General features: G+C 49.4%; 1 protein-coding gene across 6 annotated transcripts in view; it reads right to left on the bottom strand.

Annotated features, from left to right (window-relative positions):
- Positions 1-2,005: 2,005 nt before the first annotated feature.
- Positions 2,006-25,277, bottom strand: part of Pknox2 (PBX/knotted 1 homeobox 2) — a 262,847-nt gene continuing 239,575 nt past the window's right edge. For all 6 annotated transcript variants that reach the window (XM_040730298.1, XM_040730295.1, XM_040730299.1 and 3 more), the window contains 6 exons: positions 21,388-21,517; positions 20,726-20,823; positions 19,771-19,890; positions 6,343-6,419; positions 5,294-5,472; positions 2,006-4,177 (listed from right to left, as the gene is read on the bottom strand). In XM_040730298.1, the coding sequence (XP_040586232.1) occupies positions 3,945-4,177; positions 5,294-5,472; positions 6,343-6,419; positions 19,771-19,890; positions 20,726-20,823; positions 21,388-21,517 (837 nt within the window). In that variant the 3' untranslated portion in view covers positions 2,006-3,944. The remainder of the gene's footprint in view (positions 4,178-5,293; positions 5,473-6,342; positions 6,420-19,770; positions 19,891-20,725; positions 20,824-21,387; positions 21,518-25,277) is intronic.

The raw sequence follows: 25,277 nt of genomic DNA on the forward strand, positions 1-25,277 counted from the left end.
AGTCTTTTAGAACATGAACTCCCCGGAAGGGCTTCATAATCATGGCTGTATCCTTGGCGTGTAGAACAGAGCCCAGGACAGTAGGAGCTTAGCAACTGTGTGCTGACACAGACGGATGGATGGATGGATGGATGGTGAGCTCATTGGGATTAAGACCAAGCTGGTGGCAGACTGCTAGTTATTGCCATCATCTGGCCTATGCAAATCAGTAGAGGGGCTTCTGGGTCAAGGATGGTTAAGTCTTCAGCAGGATTTGCAAGTCTGAAGGGACCTTTCAGATGGACTGGCAGTCAGGGACAGAAGCTAGACTGGCCAGTTTCTTGGGCCCTAATATCAGAGCTTCATTTAGGCTAAGGAAATCCAACCTCCACCCCCAGTATCCCCGCTCTGTCATCACCACAGGGAACATCTCTTTGGGTTGGGTAGCATCTGGGTCACACAGACATGGCACTTGCTGCCTCCTGAGAATGCAACCACCCACACCACAAACCCACTTTTAGTTGGCAGCATGGTTGAAAAGATGGCACCCTAGGGTGTAAAATCTTGGGGAGGAAAACCATTTTGTCTAATTTCTTTAGGACATATTTTCTGCTGTATGTTTCCCAGAGCCCTTAGTACATATGACTTGAAAAGAAGAAGCAGAGATAGAGCAAGTGAATCTAAGGGACAGGTAAACAGTTAAACAGGCTTCTTTTCCTGCAGGACTTTTTGAAGCCTTGACTATATTGTGCATTGCACATAATGTATGGTATATTCAGCTAAGAACATTGGGTTAATTTGGTTGGTATTTATTGTAGCTAAGAGTATCTGGCTAATTTGGTTATGGAATTTCTTCTTTTTCTTCTCCTTCTCCTTCTCCTCCTTCTCCTTCTCCTCCTCCTCCTCCTCCCCCTCCTCCTCCTCCTCCTCCTTCTTCTTCTTCTTCTTCTCTCTCTCTCTGTGTACATATATGAATGTATATTTCTTATTTTATTTGTATGTATGCGTGTCCCCAAGCATGTTATGTGCACGGCGTGCCTACCTGGTACCTGCAGAGATGAGAAAGGTATCCTGACTGGAGTTACAGGCAGTTGTGAGCTGTCTGAGGTGGGTTCTGGGAAATGAATGTGGGTCCTCCCTGCAAGAAAATCAAGTGTTCTTAACTGCTGAGTCTTCTCTTCAGTCCCTTTGAACATGTGGTGTCTGTGTGTGTGCGTTCATTCCTTGAAAACCTCTGCTTGAGATGATAATGAAGTCTTCCCCAGTTATCCCTTTTTTACTTATGTTTTTTTTTGAGACAAGCCTCACATAGCCCAGGCTGTCCTCTAGCTGATTATGTAGCCAAGGACAGCCTTGAATTTCTGATCCCTTTGTCTTCATCTTGGGGTTAGGACAATTTATGTGGTCTGCCACTGCTGGCTCTCCATCTTTCCAAATTTGGGAGGTGAAGTTGTAATGTGTTTGTCATCTTTTTGCTAATCTTTTGCCTCTTCCGACCCCTTCTGCATCCTTGGCCTGGCTGCAGGGGATGCAGAGATGAGTCCTGGGAGTCTGGGCAGACCCTGCCCTGGACATAGAACCAGGGTTAAAGCCGCAGCCCAGGAGGCATCTCTTTCCATATTCTAGGACTTTCCACCTCTGAACAAAGGGAGGTGTGCCTTTGAGAGTGACACGTGGGCCATGGCTGCACCGACTTGGATGATAAAGTCCGGGGCCAACAGTGGGAAATGCAAAGGTCTACAAGGGAGGAGGGCCGCTGAGGTCAGTTCTTCACTGCAGAGCAGAGAACTGCCACGAGAGGGCAGTGCAGAGCTTCCTCTGTCTGCTCCAGAGATCCAAAGCGCACCATCTTCCTTCCTCTCCAGACCAGCTAACAGAGGTCACCCCCGAAAGCCCTCTACTTCGTCCCTCTCTGAGGGAGGCCAGTTCAATGTGGGTGGAATCCTCAAGATTCTGGCCCAGGGTCCCACTGAAGGCATGGGGAACCTCTAAGGTAGTCACAGGAAGAGAGAATTGTGCACCAGCATTTCGGTAGGTGATAAGGTTTACTGAAAACTTCGCGGCCACATTCAGTACTGGTTTGGTGGATACACTGGAAGGAGGTTGCATAACATTAGGCAGGTGGAAGGGGCTGGGAGGAAGAGATGTAGGCACGTGTATCCATGTGCGCATGTGCACACATGTCCGTGCTGAGTAGGGTGCTTGTCACGGTGCTGAGTGGAGGAAGTTATGAGTGGATGTATGCATTTTAATGAGGAGAATGAACCAGAAGGGGAAATATGTTTTATCCACTGCGTGTTGCAAAAGTCTCACGTCAAAAAAGCTTGCCTTTCCTCTAGGTATGGCATCAAAAGGGAGTAAAAAAATGATTGGATCACCCAGATTATAAATAAGGTTATTTGTTTCTCAAAAATCCCTAGTAAAACATTAAATATCAGCTCTTTTGGGGGAGAAATACATTCATTTCCGGGAGACCTCAGAAAAGTGACTATCCTTTTGCTCCACCCAACCAGGAAGAAGAGGGGAAGACCCAGAAGGTCCCAAGGGTCCCCTCTGGTTGAGTCAGATAGCCACTCACATCCTACCACTGAAGGAGATGGTTAATGCACATTTACAAATGAAACTGCACACCCATCACATTAAACCCAATGGAAAACACACACGAGGTCAGTCCTGCCATTCACAGCCATAGAATAGGAGGGGACAGGAGGAGTGGGTGCCAATCATGGGTCCTCCAAGTTGGGCTTGGAGAGTGTGTGTGAGGGCAGGGGGTAGGAAGCCTCCTCCCAGGAGCCCCCAGTTCCTTCAGTGCGGAGCCCGACGGTGTGTGCAGATCGGCTGGCCCGCCATTCCCCTGGCATGTTGGGTACTGAAGGCAAGAGCATTAGCACCCTCTTCAGACCCTGGCTTCCCACTGGGATGATTCTTTCCGGACGTGTCTTCCGCCTTCTCTGGAGGATAGAATGAGGAAGGAGGCTAGAGGTTGGTGGTACCAGCCTGGGAGCAGAGGGTTACCACGGGGACCTGTGAGTGGGAAGAAGCCCTGCCCCCCTAAAGGTTGATGGAGGGGCTAGGGTATCTGAAGAGCTCCGTCTGAGGATAGGAGCATAGGGTAAGACACCATGGTCCTATTGTTACAGGAGCTGTGATGTGACCACATAGGGATAGATGTGGTCCCCAAAGTCATCTTAATATGGCTCCCGATCCAGATTCTACCGCCTGCTTGGTCTTAGAGCTGACCCAGATGAAGAGCTGCTCTTAACCCCTTTAGGTTGGACCCACTGACAATATATTTCCAGGAGAGGAGGAAGGAGTCTCTTTTGGCTTCCTTCCCCCTCTCCTACGTCCATGGCTGCTGTGCTAAGAGACAGGGTCCTGGTGGGACAAGCTGGAGCCCTGCACAGCTCATGTCCCAGTCAGATCTGCAGGGTATGGTGTTGCCTCCTCCTCTGGCCTCCAATTATGCGCTGGGACTCCCTCCTGTCCTTGAGTGTCTTTCAAGGGAGCTCAGATTCTCCGGGGGTGGGGGATGTTAGACCCCTCCGTCTCATCCTTCCCTCCCAGTCTGCCCCTGACGAAGGTCCACTCTGCAAACAGCACCTGTCCACCTCACAGGGCAGGGCTTATACACAACCCCAAGTCCTTTTCCGTGTGGAGCCGTGGGTATCATCTGTCTTCAGGTGTTTGGTGAGTCCAGCTCTCACTCTGCCTTTCTTCCCAGGCGGATTCACTGGCCCCAGCAATGGAGTGCTCTGCAGTCCGAGGGTCCGGAACCAGGTTTTCACTGAAGCGTGGTGGTTGGAAAGGAACAGGGTGTCGCCTCTTCATTTCTTCAAGCTATGATTTGGGGAAGCGAGGGCTCAACTTTCTTGGTGCTGCCTGCCCATATCCTCTCCCTCCCACCCTGAACCCTTCTGATGACACTCCTTTCCTGCTCGGTGACCAGTGTCATCTGGGCTGCCTGACTACTCCAGGGAGTCACTGTGTTCCAAGCCCAGGTCGCTGACATTCGTTGTCTGCAGCTCATCTGCTTCCTCCTCTAGCTCCTCCTCCTCCTCCTCCTCCTCTTCCATATCATCTTCATCCTCTTCTTCTGTCCCATCCAGCGAGTCATCATGCGCAGCCATCATGGCCTGCTGCATGGCCATGGTGGCATTATCTGAGGACAGGGACTGCAGGTTGTCCAAATTGATGGAACCTGCAGGGGAGAGGACAAAGGTTAGGACACACAGGGCTACTGGTCGGGGCCAGCAACCTTGGTGATGGACCGGGTGGATGGGTGGGCTTATGGAATGGTGGGCCCACCAAACACTGAGTGGCAATTCACCGTTCTTCGGCTTCTCCTGTACAGCCCCATGTCGTAACACTCCAGGCTAACACAGCCTCAGTATGTAAGTATAGGAAACATTTTATTTATTTTACTTTCTAACTACTCTGTGAAGTATCCCCACTCTGAAGAGGAGGAAACTAAATGGGGGGCTCAAGACCCTGACAGAGCAGGGATTTCCTGAAATCTAACACCACCTCTACTGATTCCTATTCTACCTCGGCAGATGGTGGCCCACCACACAGGAACGGGTGTGCAGCCATATGCATGAAGATACGCATGCGTGCACATGGGTGTCTCCGCCCGACTGCCCACACAGTGGTCTACACACGCCAACCTCAGCAATGTCTCGCTGATTAAATTATTCATTGTTCACCAGGAAACCAGCAATCTGAGGAGCGTGTGATGGAGAATCTGGAAGAACAAAGCTTCCCTTGGCCTCTGTTCACAAGCCAGATGCCTGCCTTGGTATTTATAGATGCCTTGGCCTTGGAAAGTTAAGCAGATACTGACTGTACTGAGCAGCTCAGGAGTATGGGGAATGAGAGGGGCTCTGCTGAGCAGCCACTGACCCCAAGAACCATCACCGCCCACTCCTCTGTGAGCTTGCTTCAAGTTTGCTAAATTTTATACAAGAGCTGGAGGGGGTTTTGCTTTTGTTTTTTGGTAATACTTATAATCCTAGCGCTAAGAAGGCAGAGACAGGAGGATCAGAAATACAAGAATAACCTTGGCTATGTAGTACGTTTGAGGCCAGACTACCTGAGATTCTGTTTCAAACAAAACAAAACAAAACACAAACACAAACAACACAAACAGGCACAAACCATCCCTTCTTATTGTCAGATCTATAAAAACAAGGGGCACGCGCTGTGAAGTAGTAATGACAGGGACCCTGGCCAGGTAAGGAGACATTCAGCCCTTGAATCTTTGCTTTCCAGGAGCTTCTCCAACCCCAACCTGTGGCATCCTCAGTCCGGATCTTACCGTCAGGGTTCGTCCCTGGTGTGCCACCCTGCTGCTGCAGGACCCCAGCAGCAATGGAGTTGGGCCAGAATCTTTGGGTGGGCCGGTGCTGAGACTTGATTTTCTTGGCTTTGGGAGCAGGGTCTGGGTTGCTGGCATCAAGCATGGGCTGCAGGATGCGCCTCCGGGCATTGATGAACCTGCGCACGGGTGATGGTGAAGGTCTGGTTAGTCACTATCTGGGGCACATGGGTGGTGTCGGGGGTGGGGAAGCTAAGCTGCCCCGAGGTAAAGGCCCTCTGTGGCTGAGGAATCTGTGAATTACTGGGGGCTCCTGATCGCAGGCAGCATGGGAAGAATGCATAAGGAGGTGTCACAAATTCCTACTCAAGATCAACCAGATTTGAAAAGAGAAGGGAAGAGCTGTGGTCACAGTCACCAGTTAGCAACTTCTGACTTGCACTTATAACAGGAGCCCAGCTTTAGGGTCTAGGGCACTGACATCCCTGTGATCCCTGTGAGTACAGAAGGCACCTCTCCTTCCTTTTTTATTTTTTATTTTTTGGTTTTTTGAGACAGGGTTTCTCTGTGACTTTGGAGGCTGTGTCCTGGAATTAGCTCTTGTAGACCAGGCTGGCCTCAAACTCACAGAGATCCGCCTGCCTCTGCCTCCTGAGTGCTGGGATTAAAGGCGTGCGCCACCAACGCACCTTCCTCCTTTTACTTTGTAAAACGCTTTGGTTTCAGCGCACATGGAGTTGGGTAGACCAGATATCCACAGCTGGTTGCACCTTTGGTACCCGATGCAAGACCCTCTGGTCTGTCTCCACTGGGCTAGTGAGCCCAGGTTATCATCTGCAGTGTTGGTTTTTCTAAAGTCAAGAAGGGATGTGTTTGACCCAATTTCCCAGCAGAGGGCGCAGAGGAGCTGCAGTTGAAGCCCAGGACAGGCTGACTCAGGTTCTCTGTATCTAACCCACATAGGACCAGGACTGGCCTGGCAGTGGAGCTGAGGCTGAGGTAGGTGCGCCCTGGATCTGAGAGCCTGTGGGCAGGCGATGCCAACTCACCAGTTGTTCACTTGCAGGAGGGTGAGGTTTGTCTGGGCCGCGATCTGCCTCTTCTCGTCTTCTGTGGGGTAGGGGTGCTGAAACGAAGGGAGGGCTGATGAGGAGTTGTAGGCGTGTGGGGGCCAGGTTGTCCTGGTGTCCATCAAGATACGGACACAACCCAAGGGCTTCTGAGCCAAAACTGGGAAAGGGCAGTGCTTGTTCTCGAGGACAATGGGCCTGGAGTGGGCACAGAGGCCCCAGAGTGCCTTAGGCTTCCTAGCTCACTGTCACAACTCGGACCAGCGAGGTTTCTAGAGTCACTTCAGTACTGCCTGCCTGCCAGGAACCCTCCCCTGCTGCCCACTTGACCCCTTTCTCAGAGCTGGGTTAGCAATGGCCTCCAAAGCCCCCAGCAGGTAGTACGTGGGAGAAGGGGATGAATGAATGCTATCTGAATTCATTGTTATTTGTATCTACTATGTGTCCAGATTTACACCAGGCATTTGGAAAGACAGGATAAATATAACTGTACACCATTGACACAGGACCTTTTAACTCTTTAAAATGCTTCCATACATTCAACTTTATTTCATCAGACCAACCGTTCAGGCTGTGAGGTGGGTCACATTAAGAAACCGCCCACGGTCACTCGGATGGCGGTACCAACTCAGTTCTTCAGACTGTGGCTCTTACTCCCTTGCGGAGGGCTGAGTGGCTCGGGTGTCTCCTGTGGGCTTGCAGGCTTCGCTTCAGCCTTGATTACATGTTTGCTCTCAACCTCACTTCATGAAGGCACAGTGCACACACACTGCTCTCACACACAAATGACTACTGATGGAGGAAAACAAAGGCGAGGCTGGAGATGCCGCCGAGTGCTATGGAAACTTAGGGGAAGGAAATATGCACTGGCCGGAGCAGTGGGAAGATGGCTGAGGGGAGAGGCATAAGAGACAGGAAAAGTCTGACTGGGTGTGGTAGTCCTTGCTTATAATCCCAACACTTCAGAGGCCAAAGCAGGGGGATCAGCCTGGTCTACAGATGCACTCTTGGGGGAAAACAATCCTAACAAGGAAACAAAAACAAGAAAGGGAGAACGTAGGCACAGGTGTCTGATATCCAGTAGGCATGATGAGAGTTAAGGGGCCGAAGATTCATCCTAGAAGCAGGGGAGACCTGGTGGTACATAATCAAGCCATCCAGCATTCTCAGACCAGGATCATTCCTTCTGCTCGTGCTGCTAGTAGAAAAGAAAGGCGTGGACTTTCTAAAGTCCCAGAGACTGGGACTCAAAAGCCAGTGCTATTGTGACTAGCTGTGAGACCCGAGGCATGGCACTTAACAAGACATTATTAAGTTATGTAATGGTTAAATGCCTGTAAAGAGTTTGTACTGTGAGGATGGGGTGATGGGGGCAAGATGTTTAAAGCTCACAGAGGGAGGAACTGGAGTGTCACAGCCTTGGAAGTGCTGTCATTAGCAGTGACCGAGGAAAGCAGCCTCCATGTCCCCTGCCTGAAGCAATCAGGATCGTGTGTTGCTTAAATTCACACCTCTGACCCTGACCACCACACCAGGGCACCCGACCCGGTGATTCATACAATATTAAGAGTCTAAAAAGAAGGAACGCACACCACTGTTACTATAGCCAATTTCATGCTAATTGGGAAGGAGCAGAGGGAGGCCAAAAGGGGAGATGTCAGGCGCTGGGCAGGCAGGGACTCTGGGACCCTGATGACACTGCCACTATACATCACAGGATTCTCAGGAAGGAGCCAAGCAGCCTCCCCATCCATGTGAACAAAATAGACTCTTCCTTTGTTATCCATAGAGAACTGGTTTCAAGATCCTCAAAGACATCAGTATCTGTAGATGACCCAACATTTATACGTGACTAGCTGTGAGACATTTATACGTGGCCTCTACATCCTACACAGAGCACTCTGGAACCTTACAGGAAGGGAATTTGCGGTGGCCATATTCTCCTGGGTGCCGAATATCATCTCTGGAGTACTTACGATATCTCAGACAATCATGTGGAAATAGTTACTCCACAATATTTAGGGGAATAATGTAAAGAAAAAGTTAGGGGTTCACAGCTGTGTGGTGGCGGAAGTGCCCCTCTGTTGAGGGTAGTCTGTACCAAGGTCTCTTTGGGTCACAGCAGAAGGGTGGCTTGGTTTGGTTGGGAGGCTGCCTAGGGAGGTGGGGTCTCAACTGGGCTTTGAGGAATAGCTGAGCTACTCCAGGAGAGAAACGGACCTTACCCCATGACTTAGTTAAGCCAGTCAGATGAGCATCTTTCACCTTTCCCCCTGTCAAGGCCCCAGAGAGGGAAGACTCCAGCCTAGCACGGAAGGATGGTGCTTCCCATCTCTAAGGGGGCTCTGCTGCCAGCATTCAAGGATTGGATACCTTAAACACAGACAGACAGACAGACAGACTTGCATCTAACAGCTCAAATAATGAGCATTGCCCAATACTCACTGATCATTCTGCTATGGCTATGGATGTTAGGCCTCTTACTACTCCAACCACTAGGTCCCACCACCTCTCCTTCTCAGAGCAGCACCTCAGGAGGCACGGGGTGGAGGCTGTGAGTAAGTAGAAACACTTAGCCCAGCTTTGGGAACAGGTGTGTGGGCCAGAACATTCCTGGCACGATAGCTGAGTGCCAGAGGAGCAGTCCAGCTTGTACACGCCTCAGACCACATGATTCCCGAGGACAGAGTCAAAATAGTCCTGGCTCCTGGTCAGACCACGATTTAGTCAGCGCTACTTTTAGCACAGCTGGAAAGGCTTGAGGCCAAGGACAAGAGAGGGAGTGAAATGAGACCTCGGGAGGTAAGCACTGTGCCATGGAAGCCGCCGCCCTGGCCCTGTGATCACCAGCTGGGGGAACTCCCCTGGAGGCGGAAAGGAAGGGCCCAAGCTGCAGCTCCCTCCAAGTGGATGATTCTTCCTTGAAAAAGGCATAGCACTGACTAGAAAATTCCAGATCCTTCTCATTATCAGTTTGGAGATCTCTACAACTGTGCAAGGCTGCTTGATGGTGAAGAGCCATTGAAGAGAGGGTAGAGTCTTGCCCAGCCATCTGGTGACTGTTTGGCCTTGGCTGCTTGTCCTGTATCTTTCATCCTTAGCTTTCTGTGGTTGTCATGGAAGTAAAAAAGGCACACATTTGTTGCAGACTTCAGAATGATGCAATGGGCTGGTAGAAAAAGTGTGCTGTTACCTTGACAGATGCACAGCGGCCTCCCAGACTAGGCACTCAAGACTAGGACTTCACACTTACACAGCTCTTATCCCCATGAGCTCAAAGGACACAGATTTTAGTTTGAAGAGTGAACTATGGTCAAAAGAAACTAGTCCAGTACTGAGTTTTGTTTTTTATCTCTGGCACCTTCTTTCATTCAGTCCCACCCTGGGATGATCCTTCCACCTCCTTTGCTCATGTGGATTTCACCATGTGGTTGCCCGGGTCACAAAGGGACCTATTACATGGGGAATATCAGCCTGTGGATATCAGGGGAGCCCATGTTGGCACTAGACTGGGCCATAGACTCAGTAGGGAGCTTGGGCTCTCCTTTCTCCCCCAGCCCCCGAACCTTAACAACATGTGTCAGGGGCTTCCTTTGGGGCCTTCATTCTATAGGCATGCCACTGCTCAGGAGAGCCTGTGACCCAAAGGGAGGCAGCCAGCAGCGCCAGAACTTTGAAATGATCATGTGGCATCATATCTAACATGCCACTGATGACAGATGCACCCTGATTTCAGAGATGGTAGAGTAGACAGAGCAAGCAGACAAGCAGACAAGCGGACACGCAAGCAGACAAGCAGACACGCAAGCAGACAAGCAGACAAGCAGACACGCAAGCAGACAAGCAGACAAGCAGACACGCAAGCAGACAAGCAGACAAGCAGACACGCAAGCAGACAAGCAGACACGCAAGCAGACAAGCAGACAAGCAGACACGCAAGCAGACAAGCAGACACGCAAGCAGACACGCAAGCAGACAAGCAGACAAGCAGACACGCAAGCAGACAAGCAGACAAGCAGACACGCAAACAAGCAGGCCTAGAATGACTGAAGCAAATACAGTGATGGGCTTCTCCCTGCTGCACTTGTTCCTGTTTAGACTGCCCATTGTTATTCCTACCCCCTTAAAAACACAAAGAGAATCACAGAGAACTAAGCGGCATAGCATCACCCACTGCCACACAGCAAATGCTCACATACTCATCCACTCTCAGGTCAAAAAATGGGAGTCTGCTCCCACCCTGGGAGCTCCTTCTGTTCCCTTCCAACCACCCTCCCAAAGATAGAATTTTTATGACAATCACTTCCTTACTTTTCCTTAAGTCATTTGTATGTGTTCGGTCCTGTAACATGATGGCTCAGTTTTGTCTGATTTTTGTTTTGTTTTTGTTTGTTCATTTTTTTGAGATAGGGTCTTATATAGCCCAAGCTGGTCTTAAACTCATAATCAAGGATGACCTTGAACTTCTGATCCTTTTGCTTCCATCTCCTGAGTGCTGGGATTATAGCATGTGCAACATTTTGTCTAGGTTTTGAACAGTATATTATGAAATCATTTGTTCATTCACACCTTTGAGTTACTGTAGTTATTTGTTTTGTTACTGTATAGTTTTCCACTGTGAAAATGTCTTACTGCTCCCCCCCCCGCCCCCAGTGCTGGTATTAAAGGTGTACGCCACCATCGCCCTACTGTGTATTTGTTAAAAAGAGACCAGAGAGGGAAAGGGAAATCTTTGACTCAGCTGTAGCTCTGAAAAAGCTGTGGGTTGTCTGTTGGCAGCTGGCTGGAGCCCACATCCTATGTGCGGGTGGACCATGCCCCCTTTCTCCTGAAGGCCTTCCTTTCCTATATCCTCAAGGACTGCTAGGTCCTCACACTTGTGTTTTCTCCTAACCTGCTCAGGCTCCCCAGGGATGCTGTGAGACTGTACACCTCTCATGACATTTTTCGGAGGGCAGTCTCCTGTGGAGTGTTCTGGACTGCTCATGCTCCGACACTTCGTCATCCTCCCTAGGGAGTTGGAAGGCAGCTTCTCTTTCCGTACAATGAAAAGTAGGTGGAAGAAAACAGTCTAATGCCACAGCAGAAATTCGAGGCCCAAGTCTCTTCGGCATCAAGAGACAGGTGTAGTCAAGAACACAGCCAGGCTGCTTTCTGCCCCCCCATTCCAGCCATGCCAAGGTGCCATGTGGGTTATCAAATTCCAAGGTAAGAATAGGGATGAAGAAAACTTCATGATGAGAGCATTTTGGAGGGAGGCTTTAGTCCCTTCTGTCAGCAACAGTTAAAGTGTTCAAGCAACAGCTAAAGATGATCACTTGAGAGGCAACCGATACCTAAAATGACCACCCACATTCCACTCAATCCCAAACCCAAGCCATCCTTAAAGTCTAGCCTAAATGCCAACTCCTTTCCCTAAGCCCTGTAAATAAACACCTCAAAACTGTTCAGCCGGAAGAGTTCTGGAGCCCATCCTTTCCCCCTGGAGCTCAAGAAGGGGCTGTGTAGAGACCGTGATACCTTACCCCAGCTGTGGTTTGGGGGTCTGAATTGGTCAGAGGCCCCTGACTGGTATGCACTGCGGGCAGAGCACATGACTTTACTATTCTGAGACAATTGGGGCACTGGGCTCTGCAGTGCCACCATCGCATGTCACTCAGGGCGCAGGGTTCTCTAAGACGGTTCAGTAGGGCTTTCTGTTGAACTCCATCTACCTTTCTGTGCCTTTCCAGCCAGACTCCCGTGAAATCATTCAACCAGACTCCCGTGAAGTCATACAGAAATCTATGGGGACATTCCCCACCTGTTGGCGGTAGTTATTACCCCTGTGGGATGCTAACTTTTAACACTTACTTTGTTCTCATTTTACATATGAGGGGGGAAAAAAGATCTCAGAGGAGCATATCAACTAGATCTAGTTATGCAAGTAGTAAGGCGCAGGTAGGTTAGTGGCAGGGTTTGTGTTCCCTGTACCCTAACCCAGGCTATTCTATCTCTGCTGCTAGCCCCTTGCCAAGCACTATGCTTGAGAACACATTAGCAATTGTCTAAAACATGGTAGGTGTGATGGTTAGCTTTGCCAACTTTACACAATCTAAAATTACTGGAAACAGAGGCTCAAATGAGGAATTGTCTAGATTAGGTCGGCCATTGGCGCATGTGTGTGTGTGTGTGTGTGTGTGATCAGAGACACGTTCTTTTTTTTTTTTTTTTTTTTTTTTTTTGGTTTTTCAAGACAGGGTTTCTCTGTGGCTTTTGGAGGCTGTCCTGGAACTCGCTTGGTAGTCCAGGCTGGTCTCGAACTCACAGAGATCCTCCTGCCTCTGCCTCCCGAGTGCTGGGATTAAAGGCGTGTGCCACCAACGCCCGGCCAGAGACAACGTTCTTTTTAATTGTCTTGATAGGGAAAGACCCAGACAACTATGGGCAGTACCATTCCCTGGGCTTGGGGGCCTAGTCTGCATAAGAAAGGAAAGCAGCAAGCAAGCTACCTCCTCCATTTCTCTCTGCTTTTGGCTGTGGATGTGACGTGACTAGCTGTTTGAAGTTCTTGCCTTGACTTCTCCACAATGATGAACTATAACCTGGAATCACAAGCTGAAAGAAAAAAAACCTTTCCCCTAAGTTGTCTTTTCCTAGGATATTTAACCACAGCAACAGACACAAAGTTACAACAGCAGGCATTGGTCTACCTGCTTTAGGAAGAGGACCTCAGAGCCAGGGAAGCCACTGACTTGTTGAAAGCCACAGAGCAAGTGGGCATGGAGCCGAGTAGGACCACTTCAGGTCTTCGTGCCCCCCAAGCTAGGTTCCTGATGCTCTGCCAGCTGCAGTATTTAAACATGCTGCTCCTACATTTGGATGGGCCAGATATGCATAGTCCCTTTATCCATTCCTCAGAGGACATGCCTCCTGTTGGTCACTTTAACAGACATCCCCCTCTTTGGCTGGGCACATCTCTGAATGTGATGTCAGAGAACTTTGTGTAACTAACTCCATACGTGGTTCTGGACATGCTATTCTGTGCCCGACCAGCACAGGCAGCCAGTGCCTCTCCCCTCTATGGACTCCGGCATTCTTTACTCTTTGGAGTGTTTGCTTTGTGTACAGAAGTGTTTTGTTTGCTTTTGAGACAGGGTCTCAGACAGTCTGGGATGGCTTTAAACTCAGTAATTGGTTGAGGGTGGCCTTGAATTCCTGTTTCTCCTGCCTTTACCTTACAGGCGTCTAGATTATAGGCATGGACTGTCCCACCTTGGCTCTCGGCTTTAATAAAAAGATGTTCATTATTAGTATTTGTGTGTGTGTGTGTGTGTGTGTGTGTGTGTGTGTGTGTGTGTGTGTGTGTAGGTCAGGGTTACCTGTGGGAACTGGTTCTCTCATTCCACCATGTGGGTTCTGGGATTGCCCAACTCAGGTTGTCAGCCTTGGTGGCAAGCTTATATGCCAAGCATGTCACTGGCCCCAAGTGTTTCCTTTCTGAAGCCTCCCATTCACTTAGAGGCATTTCTCATGCATCCTAGTTTCTTGTGTCATCCCACAGTCAGGGTTCTCCATCTAGGACTTCCAGGCCCCGAGGACTTCCAGGTCACATTCTCCGAATATGTCTTTGATGATATAAACTCAGAGCATTAAAAGAGACAGAACCTAGGGAACTTCTAGCTCCTCCTCCGGCACCCCATTCTGGCTTTATTTCTCAAGACATGGTGGTAAAGTGTTCTCCAACAAGGGTGGGCATTCTTTACCTGCAATTAACCTTAGCTGAATGCAAGTAGAGTAGAAAAGTCAACTTTGAACTAATTCATGCTAAGCTGTGAATGACTGATGGTCTCATGCCTTCCCACCAGCACCTCGGGGTGTAATTTAAATGGACACTTGCCCAGTAGAACCTCCAACAATAAGAGCAAAAAGATAAAGTAACAGAAAACAAGATGAATCAGATCCTCAAGTCACCTCCTTGATTTCTCAGAGGTTGGTAATTCCCTCCACAAATTCTCTTACATTTCTGTTAAAATTGTCTAAGACAAGTAATATTACAAGGACTTCCCGAGTGACAGTGGAAGCATTTGGAGCAGTAGCTATGCCTGTGTCAACTGAAGTATTTCTATCCTCACCACAAGCCACTCAAGTTGGATGTTGCATTCCCATTTTTCATCAGAGGACATGGACTTCATGAGGTCAAGGAACTCCCTCCAGGTTGTCTTGTGTCCTACCCAAGAAACTGCAGTCTCTCTATGGGGCACATTGATGTGTCTAGTTTTGAGGATAGTGGGTCTTGCCAGTGAGTTGGTGACAAGACCATCTACATAATTCTTTCAAGGCTTAGCACAGTGCTCTGCACAGGGAGGCAGCAGGGAATGCAAGGAACATCTGAGGGGTGGTTGACAGAACCCACAAGACGTATAGGCAACTGGCTGACTTCCACCTTTACTGCCTGCCTTGGCCCGGAGCCCTGTACAGGGCATGGACTCCACCCAGAAGTGTAGCCAGTTTCCCCCAACCCTCCAGCCTAGCCTGCAAGGCATTAGGGATGCTGGTAAGATAGCTGGGAAACAAGACTGTCAGAAATCCTGCTATACTCACAGACATTCAGAGCAGTTTCCTCAGAGTCTAGCATGGAAACAGCCCAAGTGTCCCTCAACTGATGAAGGAATGTAAGCACAGTGTGGTCTAGACACACAGTGGAGTGCTTTCAGCCCAAGAGAAAGACAGTGCTTACTCCAAGGATGGACCTTGACAACATGATGCTAATTAGGCAAGTACTCCACCACTGAGCTGTGCCTCCAGCCTCATGATACCAATTAAAAGAACTCAGCCACGAAGACCATCTTATGATTTACTTGAGTGAGATTTCTGGAAGAGTAGAGTCCAGGTTGTGAGATGCTAGGAGTATTGGCTAATGGCTGTGGGATTTCTTTTGGAGTAAGAAAAATATCTGGAACTAGGCAGATGTGATGATTGTTCAAGAGTGTAAAGGTACTAAAACTTGTGCTATCATCTCTGTTTTGGAGATATTATCTGTAGCCCAGGCTGGCTTTGAACTTGTTGTGAAACTTAAACTTGCTTTGACCTAAAACTTCTGATCTTCCTGACTCCACTTTCCAGGTCCTAGGATTACATATATGTGCCATGGCTCCTGGTATTTTCCTATATTCCGTGCTGGGGACCTATCTTGCTAGGCAAGCACTCCACCAACTGAGCCATACACCCTTACTTTGGGCCTGCCTCTGCCTCCCGAGTGCTGGGATTAAAGGAATTGCATATTTTGAAGGGTAAATTTTATGGTATGCGACGTTAACATTCAAAAAGTTATACAGAGGAAGCCCCTGGTGCCTCTTTTTTGCCCTCTGACCTCTCTCTCTGTCTCTGTCTCTCTCTGTCTCTCTCTCTCTGTCTGTCTCTCTGTCTCTCTCTGTGTCTGTCTCTCTGTCTCTCTGTCTCTGTCTCTCTCTCTCTCTGTCTCTCTCTGTCTCTCTCTCTCTCTCTCTCTCCCCCTACCTACCTACCACAGCAGGGTTCATAAGAGGATCTGGAGCATGGCCCTGAGCTCTGTGTGGCTGCCATGGAGGTGGGAACGAATGGAGCCCAGTTGGCCCTGGCTGCAAGCCACACCAGCCTGATGAAACGGATTGGTAGGGAAGGACATGTGTGAGGCAGCTTCACTGTGGCTTCTAAAACCACCGTTCTCCCGCGGCAGGTCTCTGGCTGAGAAGTTGAGGACTCAGCTTTGTCTTACTTAGACTTTGGTGTGAGCACTGCACATCCGCTTCCTGAGGTCAATGTGAAAGCAGCAGCTCCGAATGAGACCTCGGGCCACACTGCTGTGGGTTCAGTTCCTGCTTGTTCTTATTATCTGTGTGGTCTTATGGGACTCGAGCTTTCTCTGAGTCTCAGTTCTGTCGCTGGTAACACGGGACAGTAGGGCCTACCTACCTCCTGGGGTGCTTGCATGGGCTAAATGAGACTGTATACCAAAGTGCAGAGCATAGGCTGCCTGCTGTGGGGAATGGCGGGTCCTTCTGGGGCTTGGGCTCTTCTCCAAGCCCTCCTGGCTCACAGGATCATCAGGTTTAGGGATGGAAATGGATAGAATTGCTAACAGGTCTGGGTGATGGGTATTGGGAGTAGCAGGGGTGGTGTTACTGCTGAGATGGAGGAGGGGTGACTTTCCCTCCTCCATAGGGAGGACCCTCTGCCAGGGCTTCCTGCTTGACCTGTGTCGCTGTGGACCTATTGTTCCAGCTGGAGTTTAGCCTCTTTCAGCCAAAACGAAATAGCAAGAAAATGTCACCGCATTCTTCAGGGACTGAAAGCCAGCAGCTAAGGATGACAGTGTCCCGGTCTCGTTCCAGCCTTGGAGCTAAGAAGGCTCGGGGCGTTAACCTCCAGGTGCTTCTATCATCTCAGTGCATCTCTGTAACTGCTCATGGCACAGAGCGGCGCAAACAAGAGGCCTGTGACACAGGACAGAAGCAGGAGGAAACTACACCTTCTGCCTGATGGAACGGCAACAGGAAAAGCCAGTGTTTGTGGAAGTGCTCAGAATCACTACGCAGCCCAGCCGAGGTGGCAGATTACGGGACGCTCTGTGCATCTCCTGCAAACCATCCACTGCTTTCACACCCAGGATGCAGCTGAATAGAGTGCCTTTGTGGAAGCTCCACCAGCCACACCTGTATCCAGACTGCTGCGTGCCAGCTACACGTGACACCGCGGTTCTGGGACCCAATGAATGAAGTACCATGCAGAAAGAAAGAGTGATTGTTGTTAAGAAAACCAGGTAGAAACCTTTGGAAAAATTGAGATCTAATTGGCTTTAAAATGCTGACTACCTCAGACTGGGTGGGACACACACACGAGAGACTGGAATAAAGATCTAGAAAGATTAGAGTCCCAAAGTCCATGTTCTTGCTGCACTTGATGTGAGGTCGGGATTCGAAGATGTTTTATTATAAGAAAGGTTTATGCAAGTAAAATGACAAAGTTTAGTCAGAAAAAGATGTTGGCTCTCTACCAAAAGATTAGCACATGAATACATCTATATCTTCTAAATTAACATGAAGCTTGTCTTTTGGGTGCTGTTCCTTTTTTTTTTTTTTTTTTTTTTTTTTAGCTAGCCTTTCAAATTAACCAACCCATAAACGAGTTGTGCTAACAAAGCTGGAGACAGGACATTTACAGTACCTTCACACCTTCTTCTCTCTCCTAATGCTGGGCAGTCAGCCAGTATCTGCCCAGTATATGGAACCATGAGTGGGATTTCCCAATAACTGTGATCCCAGGGTTGGTTTTTCCCTCAGAGCAACAATGACATCACATATAATTTAGAGCTCAGATGTTTGGAAGAAATCTTGAACCTTATCCTTCTTGCAATCCACCACGTGACTCGGTAGACTGAGAGTAAAGAAGACGGGCTGTAAAGACGCTCTGTGGGTAGAGTGGATGAGGACCCAAATCTGGACCCCGGGCGCCCATGGAAAGTTTGGTGTGGTGGTGTATCTGTAACCGCACCACCAGGTGTTTGTTTGCAGACAGGATCTCATTGTGCAGCTGGCCTGGGGCTTGCTACACAAACCAGGCTAGCTTTGATTCATGAACTCTGCCAGCCTCTGCCCCCTGAGAACTGAGATTAAAGGTGTATACCACCACACCTGCCTTATAAACCCAACACTGTAGGGTTGGATATAGGGGGCCCCTTGGGGGGGGTTCCCTAGCCAGCCAGTCCAGGGAAAACAGAGCTGCAGCTCTGTTGAGAGACTAAGGTGAATAGTGATAGAGGAAGAGGATGGACATTGACCTCTGGTCTCCATGCAAGCACTAGGAAGTACACTCCACCCCATGCAACCAATACATATTCTACATCCTCTCCCTCTCTCCCTCTCCCGCCCCCCCCCCCTCTCTCTCACACACACACACCTTTTAAAAAGTAGACAAAACTTTGTAAAACAGTTCATCATGGAATAGCCTTTTAGAGACCGAGTAAGTCCCAAGAAGGTTCATAACACTGTGAGTCAAGGATTTAAGGTTCACGGGATGATGCAAAGCCTCTATTATTGGGAGATTCGCTGCAGCTGGAGAGACTGTGTATATAGACAGGTACACCCACACCTACAGCAAACACTATAGGAAGTCTGCTCTCAGTGTCAGAGGACGGCAAAAATCAGCACTTTAAAATCAGGCACTATAGATCAAAATGACAATCAGCTGCTCCCCTCTGGAGTTCATGGCTATTCGGACTCAGCCTTGAAAAACGTGCTCTAGGCTCAGTGTAGTGGCACACAGCTGTAATTCTAGCATTTGGGAGACTGCAGCAGGAGGATCATGAGTTTGAGGCCAGCCTGGGCCTCACAGTAAGACCCTGTCTCAAAAATGAAATCAATAAAACCAAACCATGGGGCTGGAGAGATGGCTCAGAGGTTAAGAGCACTGATTGCTCTTCGAGGGGTCCTGAGTTCAATTCCCAGCAACCACATGGTGGCTCACAGCCATCTATAATGAGATCTGGTGCCTCTTCTGGGGTGCAGACATACACGGAGGCAGGATGCTGTATTCATAATAAATGAATAAATCTTAAAAAAAAAAAACCAAACCATATACGACTTTGCTCTTTGTTCATTGTAGTAGAAAGCTCAAAAGGGAAGAATTTCTTTTTGTTGCTTTTAGGCAAGGTCTTGCTATACAGCCCAGGCCAACCTTGAACTCATGTTCTTTCTGCCTCAGCCTACCAAGTACCAGGATGGGTACCACCACCATACCCAGTGAACAGTTTGTTAAGGGCTGACCTTATATCTCTGTATGTTTGTCCTCTCTTCCAACTTTCACCACTCTGAGAACTAAATGCCACTGGAATTATTATCCAGCGAGTGGGAGAAACAGTCCATACCCCAATGTTCCTGTCTTCAGCCTGTCTTCCTTCTACTGTGTCTGGTCACCAGGAGCTTTTAGTGTCTCTGCTGGAGCTGGAGAGTGAGAAGGTTGTCTCTGTGTGCACAGCTGACCATGCCGCCCTTGGCGACTCTGACTGTGTGACTCAGCCATGGTCTACTTAGGATGGCTACCGGGTGCTCATTTTGATAAGGTTGCCTAGGCTTTCCATTTATCCCTGAAGTTCTGAATTATGATTTTGGAAGCCCAGTGGCCACTCCCACATCATCTTCTTACATACCCGCCCCCCCCACTTCCTGAGCCAGTAGCAGCCAATCCTTGGGCTCTAGGTATCACTTAAGCCACCTCCAGATCTTCCCTGTAGCAAAACCTTTTTCTGAGGTCATAGTCTCTGCATGCAAAGTGTAGTACCTGTGCAGTAGGCTATTAATCACTCCCTGCTGTAACTGCACACCCCAGCATGCACACACACACAGATGTCCACACACACACACACACACACACACACACACACACACTCACCATGAGATGCTGGAAGAGCCAAGAACGCATTATATTGGTGGCATGCTTGGGCAAGACTCCTCGTTTGTTCTTGGACTTCTTATCCTCATTGTCCAGGAGGGAGGTGAGGTCAAGGTTAACCTTCAGGGCACGTGAAGAAAAAATCAGCATCAGCAGCCTGTGAGGCCAGTGGCTTGGGGCCTGTTGCCATAGTAATGGTACACTCTCACTGCCAACCCTCTTTTCCCAAGTTATTCTTAGGGCCCTGGGGAGGTCACCTTTTCCTCTCACCCCATACCACCCCCTCAGAGAATGGAGACGAGGCTTGGGGTGAGGGGAGCAGGGGAGTAGGAGGAGGGGTGAGGGGGGATGGGAGAAGAAACAGTAGAAAAGGATCATGCAGGAAGCACTGAAGATGTGAATTTGCCAGAAATACCCAACAGTCATTAGCATTTCTGTGATACTTTACAGTTTGCAAAGCACTGTCCCTCACCACGGTTAATCCTCATCCCAGTCATGTAGATTGGCTGGGCCGTCTGCAGTTGGCATTAATCCCTCTTTATTGATAAAGAGGCCCGGAGAGGTTAAGAGACTATGCTAGATCACAGAGTTAACGTCAGGTCGGAGGCATCTGCCTTTAGATCTTTCTATAGATCTGATCTCTCTGTATCATTGAGGTGCAGAGTGCTTGGAGCTGGAGACCAAGCACAGGAAATGCAGAGTCCTTTGATATAAACTCTGGAGGCAGCCAAATCGCCAGAGCTGATAAAGCCTTGCCTAGCTCCAGTTTCCTCTCCAGAGTGTGGCCTCTTAGAAGATTAAGTGAGTCACTTGTCACAGTGCCCAGCAGACAGTAAGCAGTCACTGGTAGCCTCCCACTGCTCATGCTCAAGTGCACGCCTACACACTCACCTGGATGCAAAGTGCACGCCTACACACTCACTACATGCACAAGTGCGCACACCTACACACTCACCTGTGTACTCTGGATCTGGATGGCTCCCTGGGGGATTGCTTGGGTGACCACCTGACCCTGGGAGGTTACCATGGTAACCGGTTGATATAAGGCTCCACCTGAGGAGACAACCAGTTTTGGGGTCCCCTGCCATGGAGGCGGGAAAAGAGCAGGCAAGCAGGGTCCCCAGTTGCCTGGCACACACACACACACGGGAAGATTCTTGAGGGCAGTGGCAGGGTGTGATTGTTCCCTTTGTAGGAGAGGAGTGCGTGAGGTGAGAGATGGTGTCAAGAGAGAAAAACAGAGCTTTTGGAGGGAAGTATTTAGGGGAAGGGACAGGGCCTTACTCAGTCTTGGATGTGTGTGCATGAGTACGTGTGCGTGCATGCGTGCGTGCGTGCGTGCGTGCGTGCGTGAGAGAGAGAGAGAGAGAGAGAGAGAGAGAGAGAGAGAGAGAGAGCTCCTGTGTGTGTAGGGGCAAATCATGAGATTTTGACTTGAATTTGTTCCAACCCATCAAAACCAGGTCTTGGTGCTCACCATGTGCAGAGTATTTCAGTCAAGAAACTAAATGGTGAAGTCCCTCCCTTGGCAGAGGACACTCCCTACTCCTGGAATTCCCAGGGGGTACCCCTTCTTTTTCCAAGATGCTCCCACAGTCCCCAGAACCCTGTACTAACCTGACACGACTTGTGAGTTGACGGTTGTCATGGCGATGTTGCCCTGCTGGAGTGCTGAGGCTGGGACCACAATCCCCTGGGGGTTATTGGAGACTCCAGACATGGAATTGGGGGAATTCTGCAGGAGGTCCTGGCAGCAAGGAAGGGATGGTTTGTGACAATGTCCCTAAGAGCTTAGATGCTATGTCCCCTCCCCCCCAACACACAGCTCCTGTTCCTCCCAGACACAAACCAGAAGGCAGCTCTCAGGACTTCTAAAAAGGAGTGTGAATAAGAAGTCGAAATCTTAAAACAAACAAACCAAAGGCCCATAATACCCTACACTTACATTTCTACAGGTGACGTGAGGCACAAATGACCCCCAAACCTGTGGGCCTCACTTTGGAATCTGCGGTTGTGAGGTCTGGGTTCCAAGCCCAGAGACTCTTTGATTGGTCAGGGTGTGTTCCAGGCTTTGGAGTTTTCAAAACTCCCCAGGTGTTTCTGACTCGCAGAAACCCTCCGTTAGGGGCTGGAGAGATGGCTAAGTGGTTAAGAACACTGGCTCCTCTTCCAGAGGACTGGGGTTCAATTCCCAGCACCCACATGGCAGCAAACAACTGTGCAGTGCTGTCTTTTGTGTATACGCTGGGCAAGTGCTCTACCACCCAAGCCACACCCCCATCCCTCCAACGATTTGCCTCTGTACATCCTCAGTACCTATATTATCATACTAAAACATTTGTTTAAACATAATAAAGCCACCTTGTGTCACCACATAACCTGTCTTCTAATGGCAGCACATGTGAACCTTGACTTCAGCCACATGTTATCGATTCTATACTGGGACCAGAATCCCCTTGGCCCAAATTGTTAACCAGTTTGTTACCCAGCCCAGGCAGCCAAGAAGATAAGGTTTTTCCTGGCGCCTTGTTCCCCTCATCATTCCCTTCTAGCGGTCGGTGAGGAAGTCCATGGCTATGATGTTGAAGGTCTCCTGACACCAGAGGAGGAAGGCTTCACTGCAGGCCTCGGGGATGAAGCAATGAGAGCCCTCCCTGCTTTCTGGACACTCGAACGTGGTGGCTGGGTTCTTCAAAGAGTTGCGAAAGAGGAACCAAATGTGTGAGAGATGGGTTTGTGCTTAGGTGTGGGGAGAGAAAGAAAGAGGGCGATAAGGTACAGAGGAGGGAAGTCTGGGAGCTGAGCTTGCCTCTCTGAGCTCTTCCTCAGACCCTCGTCAGAACACAGCGCTTGAACTAGTTAATGAACCCAATGGCCATTAAGGCCCACATTCCAAAGCCCAAATCTGGGGTCAGAAGGCATGATGAATAAGGACTCAGAGACAGGTATACAGCCAGGAAAATGGAGTAAATACGGGTGGGATGACTCTAGCTTCTTAACTTTTATCTTAGGACTTTTATCTGGGCCTTTGGCCTTGAAGGGAAGCTTGGAATTTGGACTGAGAAGGTACCCATGGTTAGAAGAAAGCTTTAGCCAACAACTGCCTACTGGTAGTTACAAACAAAAGGAAAATGTCACAGTCACAGTCACAACACTGCTCATTCTACTGTGGCTTCATGGAAGTCAACAGTCTTGAAGGCAGTGGGAGCAGCAATGATGTGAGTTTGCCTTGATTCCTCTGCCTGGTGAATCTCCCTCTGTGTCCCCTCCCAAGTTACCACTTTTACCCTCAGGACCAGTCCAGAGCTGGGGGACTAGCACTTCTAGATAAACAGTACCAAGGTCTGGGGCCCAGTCCCCCGCCCCGCCCACCACCACATGCCACATGGGGCCTCTGGGCCAGCTTCTCTCCAAGGGGGAGGCAAGGGGATTCAGTTCTATTCTTAGTTCTTGGCTTTGGTGACCCTGGGGAAGGGAGAGTGCAGTTTTTGCCTTGGCTTTCCCTCTAGAGAGCTCTGTGAGAGCTTCCCACCCGTGAGATTCATCTCTTGATCTGTCCAGTCACAGAGTTGAAGTCTAGAACCGAGCTTAGCATGCTGAAGCCTAGAAGCCGCAAAAAGTCATTGCATATACCAACCTCCTGAAGGGTACAAGGAAGAAAGTAAAGTTCTTCAGAGGTCCTGGTGGCTTACCCAAGGTCACACAACTGATTGCCAGACACAGGACTGGAACTCAGCCCACCCCCACCCCTACCCCAGCCACAAATATTGAATAACTGCTTTGGGTTTAAAGAGACTCTTGAATCCTACCCACAGAAGATAAAAAACAACCCCAAGTCTCGAAGCAGCATGGAGAAGACATGCCATATCCTTCTTGAAATGCCCCTTCCTGATAGAGTAGGTTTGAGCTAGCATCCAGGAGCTCTCAGAGCCTGGGTTTGCAGGCTTGAGGCTTGAGATCTCCTGCTGCCAATTTCCCATAGGACCCTTCCCCCTGGATGGAAACAGTACCAAAGATGGTTGAAGCAGGATCGAGCTTACAATGTAGATTTCACGGAGTGTGGGGGTGGGGGTGGGGGGTGGGGTGGGAGTTGGGGGGGTGTTTCAGTGCCATTAGGTCTAAAGCCACAGGAAGTAACTACACAACAACCTCTCATTTGGAATCAGCCATGTCATGGCACTCCTATTCAGGTAGAGATACATGAGGATTTTAAATGTAAAGACTTGTCCTAGACTCCCTTTGCCACCCTGTATCCAGTAAGGTTAGGAAAACACAAAAAAGAGTAGCATAAATAAAAGACTGCCTCCTGGGCTTCAACTAGCACACCGTTTTTTGGCCAAAGACGGAAGGATGAGTCCTACCTGGATACCCCACCTGCTTACCCAAACTCTGCCTGGTTTCTTCCTGTGGCCTGGAGAGCCTCCATGCACACTTACTTCAGGGAACTAAAGGCAACTTTCGTTCTGGCTCGGATCATTTTCTTCCCTGCTCCTCTCCACCCTGCTCTTGTTTGGCTGTGAGGGGCTGAGAGGGAGCCAAAGTATCCCAGCAAAGGAGTGGAACGGAAAACTTCAGAGGTAGAGAGTGCAAGCAGGGCCAGGGGTGGCCACGTCTTAGCTGGGACCAGAAAGAGAAGGTGAAACCCTGGCTTCCCGGCATTTGGTGTCCATCCCCCACATCCGCAAACAGGGGCTGCTTCACCGGGATGTGAAAAAATGGTTTTTATTTTGAATGATTTGTGGATGTGCCGGTCTATGTGCAGGTATGTGCCCACGAGGACGCAGATGCCCTCAGAATCCAGAGGACGCCATTGGCTGCCCGGGAGCTGGAGTTATGGGTAGCTGTGAGCCACCTGATGTCGTGCTAAGAACTGAACCTCTGCAAGGTCCTCTGCAAGAGCAGTGCAAGTCCTTAACCACGGAACCATCTCTCCAGCCCACAGTGGGATGTTTTTAAAGACTCGGATTCTCGGGGCCATCCTATCAGACCCTCAGCAATCTGTATTTTTTCAAAACTTTCCTCAGGTAGCCCTCCAGCATCAGATGGATCTGAAGATTACCAATTTACCATGCGCATGAAAACCACTTGATTTCATGTTAACCTCACCATCACCTTACAGGGCCAACAGGAGAGAGATTGTCCCATTTTCCTTGAAGGGATTGAGGTCCAGAGAACGGAAGGGACTTGTCTGACTCAAATAGCTGTAAGTCTCCTGACCTTGGGTGTGGAATGGAGGCGCTCTACATACACACACACACACACACACACACACACACACACACACACACAGAGAGAGAGAGAGAGAGAGAGACAGAGACAGACAGACAGACAGAGAGACAGAGAGACAGAGACAGAGACAGACAGACAGAGACAGAGACAGAGAGCACACAGTTAGATCCATAGGCTCTACTACAAACACACCTCCTGGAACTTTCAGGTGTCTAATGATGAATTTCCCACTTCATATGGCTGAGGTCCCTTGAGTGGGAGATCAGGGGTTAAATTCT

The sequence above is a fragment of the Mesocricetus auratus genome, unplaced genomic scaffold (assembly GCF_017639785.1).
Source record: "Mesocricetus auratus isolate SY011 unplaced genomic scaffold, BCM_Maur_2.0 Super-Scaffold_100022, whole genome shotgun sequence".
Classification (NCBI taxonomy): Eukaryota; Metazoa; Chordata; class Mammalia; order Rodentia; family Cricetidae; genus Mesocricetus; species Mesocricetus auratus.